This window comes from Electrona antarctica (assembly GCF_951216825.1).
Source record: "Electrona antarctica genome assembly, chromosome: 7".
Lineage (NCBI taxonomy): Eukaryota > Metazoa > Chordata > Actinopteri > Myctophiformes > Myctophidae > Electrona > Electrona antarctica.
In genome coordinates this window covers 11,017,143-11,035,171 of record NC_136812.1, presented here as the reverse complement: position 1 = coordinate 11,035,171, position 18,029 = coordinate 11,017,143, and the positions used below count along the sequence as shown (strand labels likewise).

The following is an 18,029-nucleotide window of genomic DNA, read 5'->3' as shown; positions in this document are numbered from 1 at the left end:
TTTAGGAGTGAAAACATGGTTCAAGGTTACTTTATTTTATGTCCTAGAAATGTGTCTTGGATACGGAGACCTGCACTGCAGCATACTACAATACAATACAATACGGTACACAGTGCCTCGTACAGCATATAAATAATACATAACAGACCAAAGCCAACATACCTAGTGAAAAAAAGAGGGAAGCACTGTCTGTCTGTCCTCTGCCAGGACATTGTGACTGACAGGCATCAGTGTTCAAATGCCCAAATAGTTAGTCCCCTAATAGTTGTCTTTCTGTTGTAAAGCTCTCATTGTCTCTTTTCCTGCAAGATGTGTTTTTAAGCATGTTAAAATAACATGAGAAATATCCCCTATAAGCTGCACACAAAAATGTGGGACTCCAGAGGGGTGTAATAACAAAATTATAGGCTATATTAGGCCTGTGGTCGAATATGACATCGAGGCATTTTGAATAATAAGTTGCTAACTCCGTCCTGCCCCCCCCCCCCCCCCTGATTAACCTCTACTAACCGTCCTACCTGGTTAACATCTACTAACCTACCTGATTAACCTCTACTAACCGTCCTACCTGGTTAACCTCTACTAACCTACCTGATTAACCTCTACTAACCATCCTACCTGATTTTCAATATAAAACATGAAAACAAACTAAGCTAATGCTGATACTACCGCAGAGCTCTATGGGGGATACACGTCCTGGTTAGTGACAAGGAAGCTTACAGAAGGAAAGGAAATGGTCACGTGACTGGGCTCCGCCATGACACTTTCAAGGACACTTTCATGGGAGCCAAACTCACACTGGAAGTTCAATGAATACATGGCAGTGAATGCTGGCTGGACCAGCTCATAACAAACATTATTTCTGAACAATTGAGAATTTATCTGTTCAGGAATATAAATGAAGACATATCACAGGTTGTTTTCTAATCACTTGCTTTTCGATGTGCACAGTATATCATTTTATCTGAGGATCTAAACAGCAGCAGGTATCGTTTCTGGCTCGGAGGTATCGCCATATTTGGCTGCCAGACAGGAAATGGTGAGAAGTCTCGCGATACTTGGTACATTCAGAATGGTACATTGTGCTCTTTAGATACCATAGGCCTACCTCTATAAAAATGACACAGTGTACACATCGAAAAGCAACACAGCACACAATAATGTGTTATATGTCTTGTTTTCCAGAAGCGACTTTACAAAAGGTCTCAGTCATTCAGAAATAGTGTTTGTTCATGAGCTGGTCACTGAGCTCTCATTGACTCCAGTGCATTCTGCCGAACTTCCGGGTGTAGTTTGGCTCTCATGAAAGCGTCCATGAAAGTGTCATGGTGCAGCCCAGTCACGTGACCATGTCCTTTCCTTCTCAAAGCTTCCTTGGTTAGTGAGAGGGCCCTTCTTCTTTGGTTTTTCACGCATTTTTCTGGCACTGGTGCCACTTTTTCCCCTAGAAGGCTAGCATGGATTGTGTTAACCACATGAACCCCCTCCATGGGGAGGAATAAGGCACCAATCTACTAGCTCACAAGCTGGTAGATCGGCTACTTTTGGCAAAGAGCTTTGGTGTTGACAGAAAAAAGCAGTCCAAGAAGTTAAGTCAGTTAACTCTGTTTTTGAGGGGCAATAGCCCCTCCAATTCATGGCTTTTGAAGAGGTGCATGGCATAAAGGTGCGTTCAGACTTGAATGGTTAGAGCTGCGCGATTAAATACAAAGTCAATGCAAAGACGAGAAGTTGCGCGAACGGGCGAACCGAGCGAATATATATATATCCAGGTCTGAACGCAGCTTTTGTCCGATGTATCAATTCAGTATTTAAGTCTGACGTCATTTGTAGTGCTACGTTACGTCCGGGTCCAAGTGGCACCAGCTCCCGTCCGCATCTCATTGTAAATAGAATATCTAAACGCGTGAATCTTTTTACAATTACGTTATTTTTCAGAAAGGAAGCCATTGAGGGTTTAAATGGGTCATAATGCTTCCAACTCGAGTAGAATTATTAATGTGTTGTACAAGTGTCCATGACAAAGAAAATATATGATGTGGAGACAGACTATTATTATCATTATTTTTGAAGGTGGTAACAGTCCATTTGCTCAGTATAATATTTCAGGGGCATATTTAGAATGTGTGCAGGCTTGAGTATGTTGAATCTAGTTTGCAATTAATGAGGATTTAGTTGACACAATGAAATAAAATGGCGATAGTATTCCGTGTGGGGCAGACGGCCTGTCACAGCCAGATTTGGGAGAGCAGCAGCTTTGTTGTTACAAGGAAAGCGGTAAAATGAGACTTTCGTGGTTGTTTTGTCAGATTTAGTCCGACGGAGCGTCACAGTATAACTCTATGGGGACACAAAAGCGACACAAAAGTATGACCCGGAAGTATCTCTGGAGGGGGCGCTCACGTCACGGCTAAAATACTGAATAATGCGACACCCATAAATCCTATCCCCTAACCCTAAACATGACCGCATGCGGAAGCCACCATATTAGACATAAACCGTAGACGCCTCCTTCGGCTCTGGGGCGTGTGTGTCTCGAGGGGAGGCAAGCTTAAATAATTGATAAGTCTCGGAAAAGACGCGCTGTGATTGGCCAGTAGTCACTTGAGTGGCAGCGACGCAGCGTGCCTTCAGCACTTCCTCTTGACTTCCTCCTCCTGTGTGTGTGTGTGTGTGTGTGTGTGTGTGTGTGTGTGTGTGTGTGTGTGTGTGTGTGTGTGTGTGTGTGTGTGTGTGTGTGTGTGTGTGTGTGTGTGTGGTCGCCTGTTGCAAGGACTTCCATGTTACAATGACTTGCATCGGTGCGGTCTGGCCTCATCAGGTCGGCCTACGCACAGAAACACACAGAAAGAAAGTTTTGCAATATGATTGTAAAAAAAAAATTCATGACTTTCTGTTGGAGTGAAAACCTTCTATAATATGATATTATAATATAAAATAATATACAATATAATTGTAACCATTTGAATGATTATTAAACAGCTTTCTTTAGGAGTGAAAACATGGTTCAAGGTTACTTTATTTTATGTCCTAGAAATGTGTCTTGGATACGGAGACCTGCACTGCAGATGCGGAAAATGCAGGTCAAAGGTTTGTCCTTGGCCTCTAGGGAGTGTGCATGCAACGTTTCACGCAGATCGGTGCAGTTTTAGGTAAAAAATGTTAAAAGCTGCCTCATGGTGGCGCTATAACAGGCCGTTCTGGAAAATGTGGGGCAGAGGTTCATCGTTGGCATCCAGGGAGTGTGTGTGCAAAGTTTGGCATCGACCGGGTTAACGGTGCCGGAGATTAGCTGGTAACGGACGGACGGAAGGAAGGACGGACGGACGGACGGACGGACACACACACACACACACACGGACGGAGTGCAAAACATACTCTCTCCCCATGCCTTCGGCCTGGTGGAGACAACAAAACATACTCTCTCCCCATGCATTCGGCCTGGTGGAGACAACAAAACATACTCTCTCCCCATGCATTCGGCCTGGTGGAGACAACAAAACATACTCTCTCCCCATGCCTTCGGCCTGGTGGAGACAATAAGAGGTTTCTGCCCGACAGCGACTATACCTGTATGTTGTTGTTCAAGTAGGTGGAACACTGCTGGACCTGTAGCAGGCAGGGGGCGCCAGAGGGTCTCTGATGTGCCTCCAAGGCATTGCTGCTCACACGACACGTGCACACGTGCGCACACACACACACACACACACACACACACACACACACACACACACACACACACACACACACACACACACACAGAGCAACAGGAAAGGAGAGTAATAACAAAGGAGTGGAGAGACGTGCAGACATTAAGGCCCAGCTTGTACGTCAACTCAATAAATCCTTTTAGTAATCAACACGTATAAATGAATAAATCTTTCTAGTTGTCTATTTGACACGTATAAATGAGCCACCAGTGTGAGTGCCGGAGGATTTTTTTCAACCACCGAAACGGTCTTCCTTTTATTATCTCACATTTATTGTGTTACAGCCTATATGCTTTATTCCAGAGCACTGTGAGTGGAGAGTTGCTTGTTCAATATATTGATGTTCTTTGCTATTTTACTCGTCTAGTTCCAGCGCTTCCAAGACCTTTTTTGCTCAAGACCCAAAATAGAGACATTAGACGCTTTGCGCCCGCCGCGTTGCGAGCTTGTTGTAAATCTGCTATTTTCACTATACTTCTTAACCTTTTTTTATTTAGGCTATACATGGAAATGATATGAGTTGTCTTTATTTTGTATCTATTTAACTGATTCCATTCAGACATCTTGACCAAGCATAAAGTAGCTCACTATACTTGCTTCCTTTAATGTCTGTAAACAAGATGTGACTTCACTGTTTATTAAGGTTGTTGACCTTTAGCCATCGGGGTGGCTGGACATATCATGTCAGTCTTCATGTTTCATTTTGTCTTAATATAGCCTCACTAACAAAGTGCTTGGTCACTGACCTGACCACGGTCAGCATGTCTCTGACTTCATCACTGACCTGACCACAGCATGTCTCTGACTTCATCACTGACCTGACCACAGCATGTCTCTGACTTCATCACTGACCTGACCACAGCATGTCTCTGACTTCATCACTGACCTGACCACAGCATGTCTCTGACTTCATCACTGACCTGACCACAGCATGTCTCTGACTTCATCACTGACCTGACCACAGCATGTCTCTGACTTCATCACTGACCTGACCACAGCATGTCTCTGACTTCATCACTGACCTGACCACAGCATGTCTCTGACTTCATCACTGACCTGACCACAGCATGTCTCTGACTTCATCACTGACCTGACCACAGCATGTCTCTGACTTCATCACTGACCTGACCACAGCATGTCTCTGACTTCATCACTGACCTGACCACAGCATGTCTCTGACTTCATATGAAATGTTTACAGTATTGGCATAAACTCATAATGTATGATTACTGATAATTATTATCATCATTGAACTTGCCTGAATGTATTTATAGTAGTTTTATGTAAGAACATGTTTCAACATGAACACGATTATGACAAAATAATTGCGATTATCTCAAATAATTGCGATTAGACGATTATTATAGCACAATTGTGACAACCCTATACTCTCTCTCTCTCTCTCTCTCTCTCTCTCTCTCTCTCTGTCTTCGCGCAGGCTGGAGTGGGTGGAGATCATCGAGCCGCGCACGCGCGAGCGCATGTACGCCAACCTGCTGACGGGCGAGTGCGTGTGGGACCCGCCGCAGGGCGTGCGCATCAAGCGCACCGGCGACAACCAGTGGTGGGAGCTGTTCGACCCCAACACGGCGCGCTTCTACTACTACAACGCCTCCACGCAGCGCACCGTGTGGCACCGGCCCACGCACTGCGACATCATCCCACTGGCCAAGCTGCAGACGCTCAAGCAGCACACGGACGCCGCCGGACCGCCGCCCACCTCCCGGCCCTCAAGTGCCGGGCCCGGGGGAGGGGGAGGGGGCCGGGCGTCGCCGGCGGCGGACAACAACAGCCCCGGGAGGAACAGCGGGGTGAGCCGCGAGGGAAGCACGTCGTCCTCCCTGGACCAGGAGCTCAGTGACGGCAAGACGCAGCAGGCCGGCCGGGAGGAGGTGGAAAGGTGTGTATGGAGCGGGGAGGAGGGAGGAGGGAGGAGGTGGACATGTAAAGGCCAGTGGTGTATGGAGCAGAGAGGAGGGAGGAGGTGGGCAGGTAAAGGCCAGTGGTGTATGAAGCAGAGAGGAGGTGGAAAGGTGTGTATGGAGCGGGGAGGAGGGAGGAGGGAGGAGGTGGACAGGTAAAGGCCAGTGGTGTATGAAGCAGAGAGGAGGGAGGAGGGAGGAGGGAGGAGGTGGACAGGTAAAGGCCAGTGGTGTATGAAGCAGTGAGGAGGGAGGAGGTGGACAGGTAAAGGCCAGTGGTGTATGGAGCAGAGAGGAGGGAGGAGGTGGACAGGTAAAGGCCAGTGGTGTATGGAGCAGAGAGGAGGGAGGAGGGAGGAGGGAGGAGGGAGGAGGTGGACAGGTAAAGGCCAGTGGTGTATGAAGCAGAGAGGAGGGAGGAGGGAGGAGGGAGGAGGGAGGAGGTGGACAGGTAAAGGCCAGTGGTGTATGAAGCAGAGAGGAGGGAGGAGGGAGGAGGGAGGAGGTGGACAGGTAAAGGCCAGTGGTGTATGAAGCAGAGAGGAGGGAGGAGGGAGGAGGTGGACAGGTAAAGGCCAGTGGTGTATGAAGCAGAGAGGAGGGAGGAGGTGGGCAGGTAAAGGCCAGTGGTGTATGAAGCAGAGAGGAGGGAGGAGGGAGGAGGGAGGAGGTGGACAGGTAAAGGCCAGTGGTGTATGAAGCAGAGAGGAGGGAGGAGGGAGGAGGGAGGAGGTGGACAGGTAAAGGCCAGTGGTGTATGGAGCAGAGAGGAGGGAGGAGGGAGGAGGGAGGAGGTGGACAGGTAAAGGCCAGTGGTGTATGGAGCAGAGAGGAGGGAGGAGGGAGGAGGGAGGAGGTGGACAGGTAAAGGCCAGTGGTGTATGAAGCAGAGAGGAGGGAGGAGGGAGGAGGGAGGAGGTGGACAGGTAAAGGCCAGTGGTGTATGGAGCAGAGAGGAGGGAGGAGGGAGGAGGGAGGAGGTGGACAGGTAAAGGCCAGTGGTGTATGGAGCAGTGGTTCCCAAATGTCAAGGACCCCTCCCCCAATCCACATTTATTAGGCCACGGACCCCCATTTAATGGCATGTCTAACTCATGGGACCCCGATATATATATATATATATATATATTGAGCAACAAGCTAGGCTAACATCGCCATGGCCATAGCTATTAGCTACTAGGCTACTGTCTGCTTCAAATTCTTCCGGGAGGACGTCGTAGAGCCTTCGCCCTACTCCTCCCGGCCAACACTCCCTGCTGAAAGGTGACGACCTCTCATACATGCAGTTCAAATATCACCCTCCCCGCCGCACGGCTGCCTTCCACCGGAAAAACGGGCCAATGTGTTCGCATGGGCGCCCGACAAAGCCGGATGCGCCACGGTTGATTTGAACCCACAGCCTCCGTGGTGGTGGGCAGGGACTTTACCGCTGCGCCACCCACGGCCCCCTAGATCGGCTATTACTGATGAATGGGGTTGTTTTTAAAGGAGTGTGGTTAAAGGGATGAGAGAGATGGATGGACACAGATAGGAGAGGCAGGGAGACGTGGAAATTGATTTGAAGGTCGAATGGCCCTGAATAATCTAAGCTTAAGAACTAGAACAATGTTTACTTTGTGGCAACGCTGCTGAGAATACTGATGGAGAGACGGGATGGTCTGACACACACAGAGAGAGAGAGGGGGGGGGGGGGGGGGAGAGAGAGAGAGAGAGAGAGAGAGAGAGAGAGAGAGAGAGAGAGAGAGAGAGAGAGAGAGAGAGAGAGAGAGAGAGAGAGAGGGGGGGGGGAATTAGACAGGAACAGCAAGAGAGTTGAATAGAGTAAAGAGGGGGCGGGGGGTGAGTGGAGAAAGGTTATAAGGTCACTGCCATTCATTCTAGCTAACACTGAAACTATTAATTATTTTGTTAGCCAATTATCCAATCCATTACCCTTTAAAATTAATTGAATAATTGTTTTTTATATATATATATTATATTACCACTGACGCTTAAGGGCGAGAAGCGGGCAAGGTCGGGTGCACGCATCCATCCACCTGGGTGACGGCAGACTGCTTGGCAAGCGCTGGCGCTTTGGCATGGGGGGGTCAGATGAACATATGGAATGAATTCTGTACTGGCCATATATGGAGCGTGTCTTTAGTGTACAGGGTTTGATGAGGTCAGATTTTCAAGATTTGGTTTTTGAATAGCCAAAGTATGTATGGCTAAAATCTAAAATGACACAGATGCTTTCCTGGTTTTAATGGGGTTAAGTGGTTAAAGGGATAGTTCAGATTTTTTTAACTTAAGTTGTATGAAATACTTGCCATTAATATAGTGGTTGCAACTGTATTAATTGATTGCCCGAGTCCTGTGGTGGGAGTTCTGCTCTGATTTTGGTCAATATTAAGTAGTTCAGGTCATTTTGTGGGGGGCACTGGGGCACTGTATTGTTGACCTATTTCTAAAATATTAGCGCGACTTTCGTTCAACTTTGACCCCTCTATCACATGGAACTATTTTTTGGGCGTAGTGATATGGACACAAAAAACATAGTTCCATGTGATAGAGGGGTAAAAAAAGAACGAAAGTTGCACTAATATTTTAGAAATAGGTCAACAATACAAATTACGTTAGTTTTGTGGATTATTTTACTTTCACTGCGTGGCCCCAGTGCCCCCCACAAAATGACCGGAACTACTTGATATTTCACCAAAACCAGAGCAGAACTCCCACCATGGGACTCGGGCAATCAATTAATACAGTTGCAACCACTATATTAATGGCAAGTATTTCATACAACTTAAGTTAAAAAAATCTGAACTATCCCTTTAAGACTAAGAGAGCTGTTGGAGAAAGAGATGACATGGTTCCGTTTCCTCTGGACTCAGACACCTTCTCCAGGTCAGGAGGGTGAGGTGAGGTGGTGATGGCCAGCAGACACATTCTCCAGGTCAGGAGGGTGAGGTGAGGTGGTGATGGCCAGCAGGCTGACCCACATTGTGCCCTGAGTTGACCCCCATATGCAGTACAGTACCTGCCCCACATTGTGCCCTGGCTCCATGCCAGAGGTAGGCCTATAGTACATGTCTGAAGGCCCGCTTGGCACCAAGGACTGCAGAGAGGGAGCTAAACTGGGCCAGCATGTGTCAGGAGCTAGGGGTCATTGCCATGTTGGCTTTGGTGGACATTTTTGTCAAAATACATTTTTTGCCCCGGACATCCAAAATGAGTGTTACCAGAAACACAAAGAGCTAGCCCTGAATGGCCATAACAGGTCTATTTTATTTATTGAGTGGTGTAAACCACTCCTACAACTGGCTTTGTTAGTCTGTCTGTCTGTCTGTCTGTCTGTCTGTCTGTCTGTCTGTCTGTCTGTCTGTCTGTCTGTCTGTCTGTGCAAAAAGAAATAGCATGGTTGCTACGGTCACCCAGTTCAACCGGGTGTGATTTCATTACGTCCGACATTACGTCAGACCACAGCTGATCAGTCTATATAAGACCTTACACCACTCAGTTCACACGGTGTGATTTTTTTTTATGATGTCTGAATGGTTCTGGAAGTTTAAAATAACCTGAGCTTACCTGTCTGCCTGGTTTGATATCTACTGTATGCTTTAGACCCACATTAACTCATTGATCTCTGAGTCTGAAGTAATCTGGCTTCCACCTCAACAATTGCATGTTCTAAGACAGAGCTTCAATCCTTCTTGCTGTCTGAAGGAAAAGGGAAGGAAAAGTGTTTATTCTGTGGATATCCAAAACCAGCTCAATCTACAGTGTGGCAGTGAATTATCGATTTATATGCAGGAATGCTTCATCATCAGACGCACGCATGCACGCACGCACGCACGCACGCACAGTGCCTTACTACATGGTATTATGTTTCCTGACGTGTCAGAAAGTTGCTGTTGGTCATGCTGAGCACATGTTGTGAGGGAGGGAGTGATTTGAACACCTTGTGTTATTAAAAGACGACATGTAGGACAACGTGTAATGTGTCAGTCAGCTACTGCAGTGGTTCTCATAGAGTTGAGAGACATGAGAGAGGTTTCATCTGTCCACGCTGATGATGATGAAGGAGCCTCTTTAAGCCGAAACGTATCACTGGTCACTTTAATTCAATAGGCACACAAAATAAAGACAGTTTCAGATGGATAGCGACTGACGCACCTTAGTGATTTTCAATGAGAGGCGTGCGTTTATTTTGGACGCGCAGAGAAGTTGAGGGGCGATGACGCAAGCGTATTGTCGCACGCGTGCTCATTTGTGCACGCGCCTGCGAGCGGCTAGACCTGCATTGTGATGAGCTTTTTTATTTTATTTATTTTACGCTACGCGTCCCACGCCCCTCATGAGCAGACGCGTGCGTCGCTGCTGATCCACAGGCGAGAACGCAGGCCTGCGTCACCCTCTCCCCGTCTCCGTCTTTAACGACTTCATCTCTTCCTACTTCCTTCACAGGTGTTACCGATGATACTAATTAAGGCTCTGTTCCATGTAGTGTTCAGTGGTTCTCAAACCTTTTAATTTCAAGGACCCCCATAACTCTGAGACTGTACAAAATGGAAGTAGCACAGGATCATGGAAGGCTTGACGCCGAAACGGTCTGGTCTACAGCATACCATGCCTACTTAAAGATTTTTACCCCCCGTAAAACATGATCATCAAGTGTTATGATTATACTAGGAGGAAGATTGAAAGAAAAAAAAAGTGTACAGAAAGTGTTAAAATTATGTTTTCATGTGGCCACACCCACCAGTTCATTACGTATACCTGGTTTTCCCCTTAGCACCACCCACCTGAATTTAAGCCTCACCCACAGCTGTTGTTCTATGGTAATAAGGGGAGGGGCTGATGTTAGTGTGTCAAGCGGTGTATTTCAATTGGGCCTTTTGACTCAAAGGCTTTCAGCTTTCAAAAATAAACCAAAAATACACAGGGAGGACATATTTGCATTTTCTAACCACACCCGGGGGTCTATTCTCTCCATTGAAGTAATTTTAACCCCATGGACACATACAAAACAGGAAGTGTACAACACTATGGCACGCCGTCTTCATAAAAAATATCTTAAAGAAGATGATTTTTGTATTTTTTCCTGTTTTTCCTCTGCTTATGAGGTGACAGTACTTTGCATTAGACTCCTTGGTGTGGTTTTTATGTGCAATGACGTCTGTCTTCCTTTGTATTTAGGGTTTCTTCCTGGAGGCTGAAACCTTGACAGTCAAACATGCCAATGAACATAACTGTGATATAGTGACATCACAATTTTATCCCCTCACCTAACCCCTCCCCCTTTATCATACAACCACAGCTGTGGGTGCGGCTTCCGTTCAGGTGGATCACCAGATCACACCTAACACCACCCACCAGGCAAACCAGGCATACCTAATGAACTGGTGGTCGTGTCCACATTAAAACGACATTTTAACAATTACTGTTATTTATATAATTATAATAATAATACCTGATGATCGTCTTTTAGGGTGGAAAAACATCACGACACTCCATCTTTAAAGGACTGTTCCGTGAGTGCTGGTGTTCTATTTGTTAGAGACTTATTGTAAACTCATGTCTGTCCCCGCTCTGTCCTCTGGACGTCTCCATTTAGACGGAACAATCAACCCTGTCTGTCTGTCTGTCTGTCTGTCTGTCTGTCTGTCTGTCTGTCTGTCTGTCTGTCTGTCTGTCTGTCTGTCTGTCTGTCTGTCTGTCTGTCTGTCTGTCTGTCTGTCTGTCTGTCTGTCTGTCTGTCTGTCTGTCCCTCCGTCCCTCCCTCTGTCCTGAGGACACACTGAACCATGTCCTCATGTCTGTCCTTTGTCCTCAGGACGTCTCCGTTCAGGTGGAACACGGGCACCAAGGAGCGCATGCTCATCAAGGTGACGGACCGCGAGCCCAGCTTCCTGTCCCACCAGGGGAACAACGGCTACTCCCCCTGCGGCGACCCCCCCACCCCCTCCATGGGGGGCACGGCCCCCCGCGCCCGCCGCTCCTCTGGCGGGTAAGGCAGTGGTTCCCAAACTATGGGTCCAAAAATCGGAGTGCGGCACTCGAGCTTGTAGATCTGCTATTTTTGTAAAAATCGTGAAAATGTGGCGCGAATATTTGAATATGTATTCTTTCACAGAGAACATTTTTAACTCATATTTATCCTTTTGGGGAGTCCCTGCTGGTACAAAACATTGTTAGAGTCGGCGGCTGTATGTACATATCATTTTGGGGGTCCTTGACATGACGAGGTTTGAGAACCACTGACAGAAAACTGTCAGGATCTAGAAGACATTTTGAAAAATCTGGTCACGGGTCTTACCGGGTTAACTAATCGTGACTAAATATCGTGACAGGAACCAGCAGCCCGTGTGCGAGGTGGACGGCTCCGTCATCTACGCCGAGCGCCGCCAGTCGCCCTTCCTGAAGAGGGCGGAGCTTGGGGGCACGCACCTCCGGCGCTCCTCGACTGACTCCTCCTCCCAGCCGCCGTCGCCGCGCTACGCCTACGAGCCCCCGCTGTACGAGGAGCCCCCGTCGGAGTACCAGCCCCCTCCCATCTACGAGGAGCCTCCCACCGACATGCATCTGCTGGTAGCTGCATGATTTTGGCTGCAAATTTTGATCTTAGTTTAAGTCATAGTCTTTGGAATAAAAGTGTTAGTCTAGTTTTAGTTGACTAAATATCATACGATTGTACTAGTCGACTAAATGTACAGTTGTTTTTTTGTCGACAAAAATGCAGTTTGCGGCCTGGCCCATGGCTCAGTGGTCCAGGCACCTTGGCTGGTAATCCAGTCTGGCAGTGTGCCGCGGGTTCGACTCCCGATCCCGACGGCCTTTACTGCATGTCTTCCCCCCCATCTCTCTCCCCATTTCCTGTCAGCCTACTGTCTGTCCCTCCATAAAATATATATAAAATAAGGCGAAAGCCACAAAAAAAAAAACATAAAAAATGCAGTTTGCAGGCCTTGATGGTGTCGTAATGGCAGCTTGGTTAGCGTGACGCGTTGTGCGCTTGAATTATGAACTCTGAACTGAACAAGTTCATTTTTAAATTTGTGAAGTGTGAACTGAACTAGTTCATGTACCATGTGAACTTTCCCCAACACTGTTAACACTGCCCTGTGCTCTGCCTCCTCCTCCTCCGCAGGGCAAGTCCCCAGGTCGTAAGCCCTCCATCCCCCTCTACCACTCCCCCAAACAGAGCCAGTCTCCCTACGGACAGCTGGTCCTGACCCGACAGAAGTGTCCTGAGAAGACCCAGACTCTGGAGTACAGTCCTGCAGGTCAGTCAGTGTGCTGGTAGAACGCCCTTCAAGTACTGGACATTTTACTTAAAAGCATAGTATGTAACTTTACCCTATTTTTTGGTCTAATAGACGTCTAATATTCGTCTAAAGGGCCGTCTAAAAATGCGATAAAAAACGTCTAAAAATTAAAGTTTTTTAGACGTAGACGTTGATTAGCGGTTGATTAGACGTCTATATATAGACGGTCTATATATAGACGTTTAAACAACCGCTAATCAACGACTAATCTAAGAATAGACGTCTAAAAAACTTTCATTTTTAGACGTTTTTTATCGCATTTTTAGACGCACGTCTAATAGCCGGCTATTGCTCAGTGGGTAGTCTCGCATGGCCAGACTAGCTGTTGCCTCCAGTCATTTTCAAGTGCTTTCGTCATACAGTCTGGAGAACGGAAGCTCTGATCACGAGCAAGCGAAAAAGCGGAAGTGAAGCCTCCTCCCCACTTCCGTTTCGTCTTTACAGTCGCGCAAATGTATCCTAATATAAATCGAAATCATCTAGCATATATAGCGTGCTGCTTAGCAGAAATGGATATTAAAAAGTTAAATGTAAAGATAATTTATAATATAAAACGGAAATGGAAGCTTCCTTACTCTGATTTCTGGAGGTGTACACTACAGTAGTTCCAGACTATAGCTTTTGGAGATTGTGGAATAGTTGTCTGGCTACGCGAGACTAGGCATTTAGCAGACACTCTTAATTCAGAGCATTTTACAGTAAGCAAGTACAGTAAGTAGGCATGTAACGATATATCGTATATCGCGATATATCGATATTATATCCCGACGATATGTATCGATTTATTAAAAATAAAAATCGAGGGATGGGGGGGGGGGGGGGGGGTACTAGTGTGTGATATGAAATGTGAGCTGTAATCATATTCCATCATATTCACATGCTTTTGGAGAGAAATGAGACAGACTCCATGCAGTCACTTTCAGTAGTAGAGGCCTGCAGAGGGGAGCTGTATGTGTCTGTGACTGTGCCCAGGTGATGGTCGTTATTGATGCTCATTAATACATCAAGGAAGGCAATTATGTTTGCAATGTAGTTAAATAAAAATTGTGAAAAAAGCTTGGGGGGGAAGATAAATCATTAAAAAAATGTTTTTTTGGTAATTTGTCTGGAAAATAATAGTGTTGAAAATATCGTGAAAAATCGTATCGTGAACCTCATATCGTGATACGTATATCGTATCGTGAGTTGAGTGTATCGTTACATGCCTAACAGTAAGCATTTAGTGTTTTGTTATGTAAAAGACCTTGTAGTACCTTTTCTTTGGTACTGTGAGTATGTTGATGCCAGTACTTGTGTGTATTGGGTAAGTACAATACAAAAGTAGGCCTTTTACTTATATAACATAGTATTTCTACATTTCTTTTTTTTCAATTTAAGTTTTATTGAATTTTAATCAAACATACATGAAAACGAAACGACTGACAATTGACAATACATACAACCGAAAACAAAACAAGACAATATACGTACAATACACACAAGGGGAGATGTCTGCCTCTCTTCTCTATCGATGATCATTCATAATACATAAGTACCTCAAACAGGTGCACATACAGGTTAAACAGGTTTAACTGAAACTACACAAAATCAGGTCTTATGGTAGAAACATGAGCAATCCATCTAAACCAGTTATCTGTGAAGACTTCAACTTGACCTCTGAAGCTGAATGTAATTTATTTCTACATTTCTAATGTGGTATTGCTATGTTTACTTACAGGGATATGTCACTTTAAAACACATCTGAGGTCAACTCTGGCTTCTGTGTGCACCACAGACCGGTTTTAACATATTAAATATAAATGCTAACAGTCATGCCCCTTCCTGTATAAACATAAACCCATTCAACTTAACCCATTTTGAGATCAGTTTTCTGAAAAAGCTATGTTTCTATGTCAGTGGTTCTTCGGTTTTTCAAAAATAGCAGATCTACAAGCTCGTAGCGCGCCACTCGGTGGCGCGCTATGAGCTTGTAGATCTGCTATTTTTCAATAGCTAAAGCATAACATAATGCTAACACCAAAAGGGGTTCCCGCCCAGAATGGGTTAAAAACTTCCATGTTAACCATATTAGACTCATTGAACAAACTCATCTCTGTTCTGGAGACTGATATTGTCCTTCTAAAACGTGATGGGGCTGACATTTTAATTATTTCCCCCCCCCCCCCCTTTCATTTTCTAACATTAGATATTTAAAATGAAGAATAAGTAATTGAAAAATTCCGTCCCCTCGTGAATTAGAAGGAAAATATCGGTCACCAGAAGAGTACGTTTTCAATGAGTGTCACATAATTAACAGTTTCACAGGCTTATGTAGTGGGTGTCTGATCGAATTAATGTCAAATACATTGAATCAAGCAACTTAAAATTCGGGTTGCACACAAAAGCCCAGAGTAGACATAAAAATGACCGCAGGAGTGTTTTAACCCATTTAGACCTGAGATCAGATTCTAAAAATGTCTTCTACATCCTGACAGTTTTCTGAAAAAGCTGTTTCTATGTCAATGGTTCTTCAATTTTTCAAAAATAGCAGATCTACAAGCTTGTAGCGCGCCACTCGGTGGCGCGCTATGAGCTTGTAGATCTGCTATTTTTCAATAGCTAAAGCATAGCATAATTCTAACACCAAAAGGGGTTCCCGCCCAAAATGGGTTAAAGTCAAATAGCACGCTTTTAGAGCTTGTGGTTCTGCTACCTGTGACGCTTCTGTGTGACGCTGTGAATGCAAAATGAAACCAACATTATTACATTATTGTTAAACAATTATGCATCACTTCATTAGTTAATTTGCCAAGTCTACACAATTAAGAGAATGTAGAAGAATTGTTATTTTGATCAACGTTTGCCTGTTATCTCTCCTAATGGTACCAACATCAATACAGCATGAACAACATATTATAATAGCAATAAGTCTTGAGGCGAAATCTCATCAAATGGTGGTCCGTGGCTCAAATGCCCAATAAATAATGGACCTTGATATGGAAAAAGCGTTGAAAACCACTGAAGAATAGGGCGTTAAAGGTATATTCAGTGATTTGACTTAATTCAAATATCATTTATTTTTTATTTTTTTCTGGATAATCCTCCCTACTATAGAGTGTGCTGACCATATAAGGAGTTCCTCCCTGTCCCCAGTGAGCCCCTGGGGTCAGTTTCAGTTTTGGTGGCGGGTGGCAAAACCTTCATCCAATCAGGATGAGTGGGGCCTTCCTCCAATCATGATCGAGTGGGGTGGGCCTGTTGCACATGCTGTTGGCCTGTTGCACTTCCCCCCACTGTAGAGCGTGCATGTGCACATTTTGTTACCGGGGCGGACTGGGTGGTTTTCCAAATTACCCAAATCACTGAATGCTCCTTTAATTTAGAAAAAGTTAAAACAAAAAAACATATAAAACACTACTTGGTACTTGTTCTTCCAGGTTAGGAGTAGATAAAACACTACTTGGTACTTGTTCTTCCAGGTTAGGAGTAGATAAAACACTACTTGGTACTTGTTCTTCCAGGTTAGGAGTAGATAAAACATTACTTGGTACTTGTTCTTCCAGGTTAGGAGTAGATAAAACACTACTTGGTACTTGTTCTTCCAGGTTAGGGGTAGATAAAACACTACTTGGTACTTGTTCTTCCAGGTTAGGGGTAGATAAAACACTACTTGGTACTTGTTCTTCCAGGTTATAGGAGTAGATAAAACATTACTTGGTACTTGTTCTTCCAGGTTAGGAGTAGATAAAACACTACTTGGTACTTGTTCTTCCAGGTTAGGAGTAGATAAAACACTACTTGGTACTTGTTCTTCCAGGTTAGGAGTAGATAAAACACTACTTGGTACTTGTTCTTCCAGGTTAGGAGTAGATAAAACACTACTTGGTACTTGTTCTTCCAGGTTAGGGGTAGATAAAACTAAACTTGGTACTTGTTCTTCCAGGTTAGGGGTAGATAAAACTAAACTTGGTACTTGTTCTTCCAGGTTAGGAGTAGATAAAACATTACTTGGTACTTGTTCTTCCAGGTTAGGAGTATAGATAAAACACTACTTGGTACTTGTTCTTCCAGGTTAGGAGTAGATAAAACACTACTTGGTACTTGTTCTTCCAGGTTAGGGGTAGATAAAACTAAACTTGGTACTTGTTCTTCCAGGTTAGGAGTAGATACAACACTACTTGGTACTTGTTCTTCCAGGTTAGGAGTAGATAAAACACTACTTGGTACTTGTTCTTCCAGGTTAGGAGTAGATAAAACACTACTTGGTACTTGTTCTTCCAGGTTAGGAGTAGATAAAACACTACTTGGTACTTGTTCTTCCAGGTTATAGGAGTAGATAAAACACTACTTGGTACTTGTTCTTCCAGGTAAGGCTGAGCTCACACCTTTCATGCAATTCTCTGCTCGTTGGATGCTCGTTGGATGCTCGTTGGGTAGTGTCATGGCCGTCCCTCCCTAGATGCATCCATTTCCCACAAGGCTTTGCGGGAAGTGGGCGGTGCGCTAGAGCGGAATGCGGAAAACAACAGACCCACGTTTATCTGCGTGTAGTTTTTGGTGACCAATACGGCGATATGTGGAGTTGTACACTGTCATAATAAAACGGATGGCTTTTTACATACAGAATGGGGCACTGGCTTGCTAAATGAATCAAACTTTCTTCGAAAGACGTCATCCTCTTCTGAACAAGCCAACACACAGAATCAGTGCCTTTAAATCTGGTACTGATTGTTTCAATATTGTAGGCTATATTATACTTGCTTTTATATTTACACTTATGAGGTGCCAATCATATTTTTTAATGAAGGAATAAGTACCGCATTTTAAAAGCCACCTAAATTGTGAGTGGAAGTGGAACATGTTTCTTTCATTGTCTGTCAGCATGTCACACTATGTGCAAAATCCCGACTCTCGACTTTTCTCAATTTAAAAATGATAGACACTTTACCATTGCTCTGGCGACTTGGCAAGTCCTGCACATAAATTAATAGCAGAGTCAGACCTATAGAAGTAACAAGTTGTGAGCTTGTAGAGTGGCTATATTTTCGAGCTGTATAATAAATGTCACGTTATAATGTGTAGGCTGGCTAATACAAGTTCACGCGCGCACA

General features: G+C 45.0%; 1 protein-coding gene across 1 annotated transcript in view; it reads left to right on the top strand.

Moving 5' to 3' along the window:
- The window catches only part of arhgap39 (Rho GTPase activating protein 39), a gene marked incomplete at its 5' end in the record, with an annotated part of 56,688 nt that overhangs the window by 407 nt on the left and 38,252 nt on the right, over nucleotides 1-18,029 (top strand). The window contains 4 exons of the mRNA XM_079505369.1: nucleotides 5,149-5,610; nucleotides 11,448-11,621; nucleotides 11,965-12,202; nucleotides 12,762-12,897. Of these exons, the coding sequence (XP_079361495.1) occupies nucleotides 5,149-5,610; nucleotides 11,448-11,621; nucleotides 11,965-12,202; nucleotides 12,762-12,897 (1,010 nt within the window). The remainder of the gene's footprint in view (nucleotides 1-5,148; nucleotides 5,611-11,447; nucleotides 11,622-11,964; nucleotides 12,203-12,761; nucleotides 12,898-18,029) is intronic.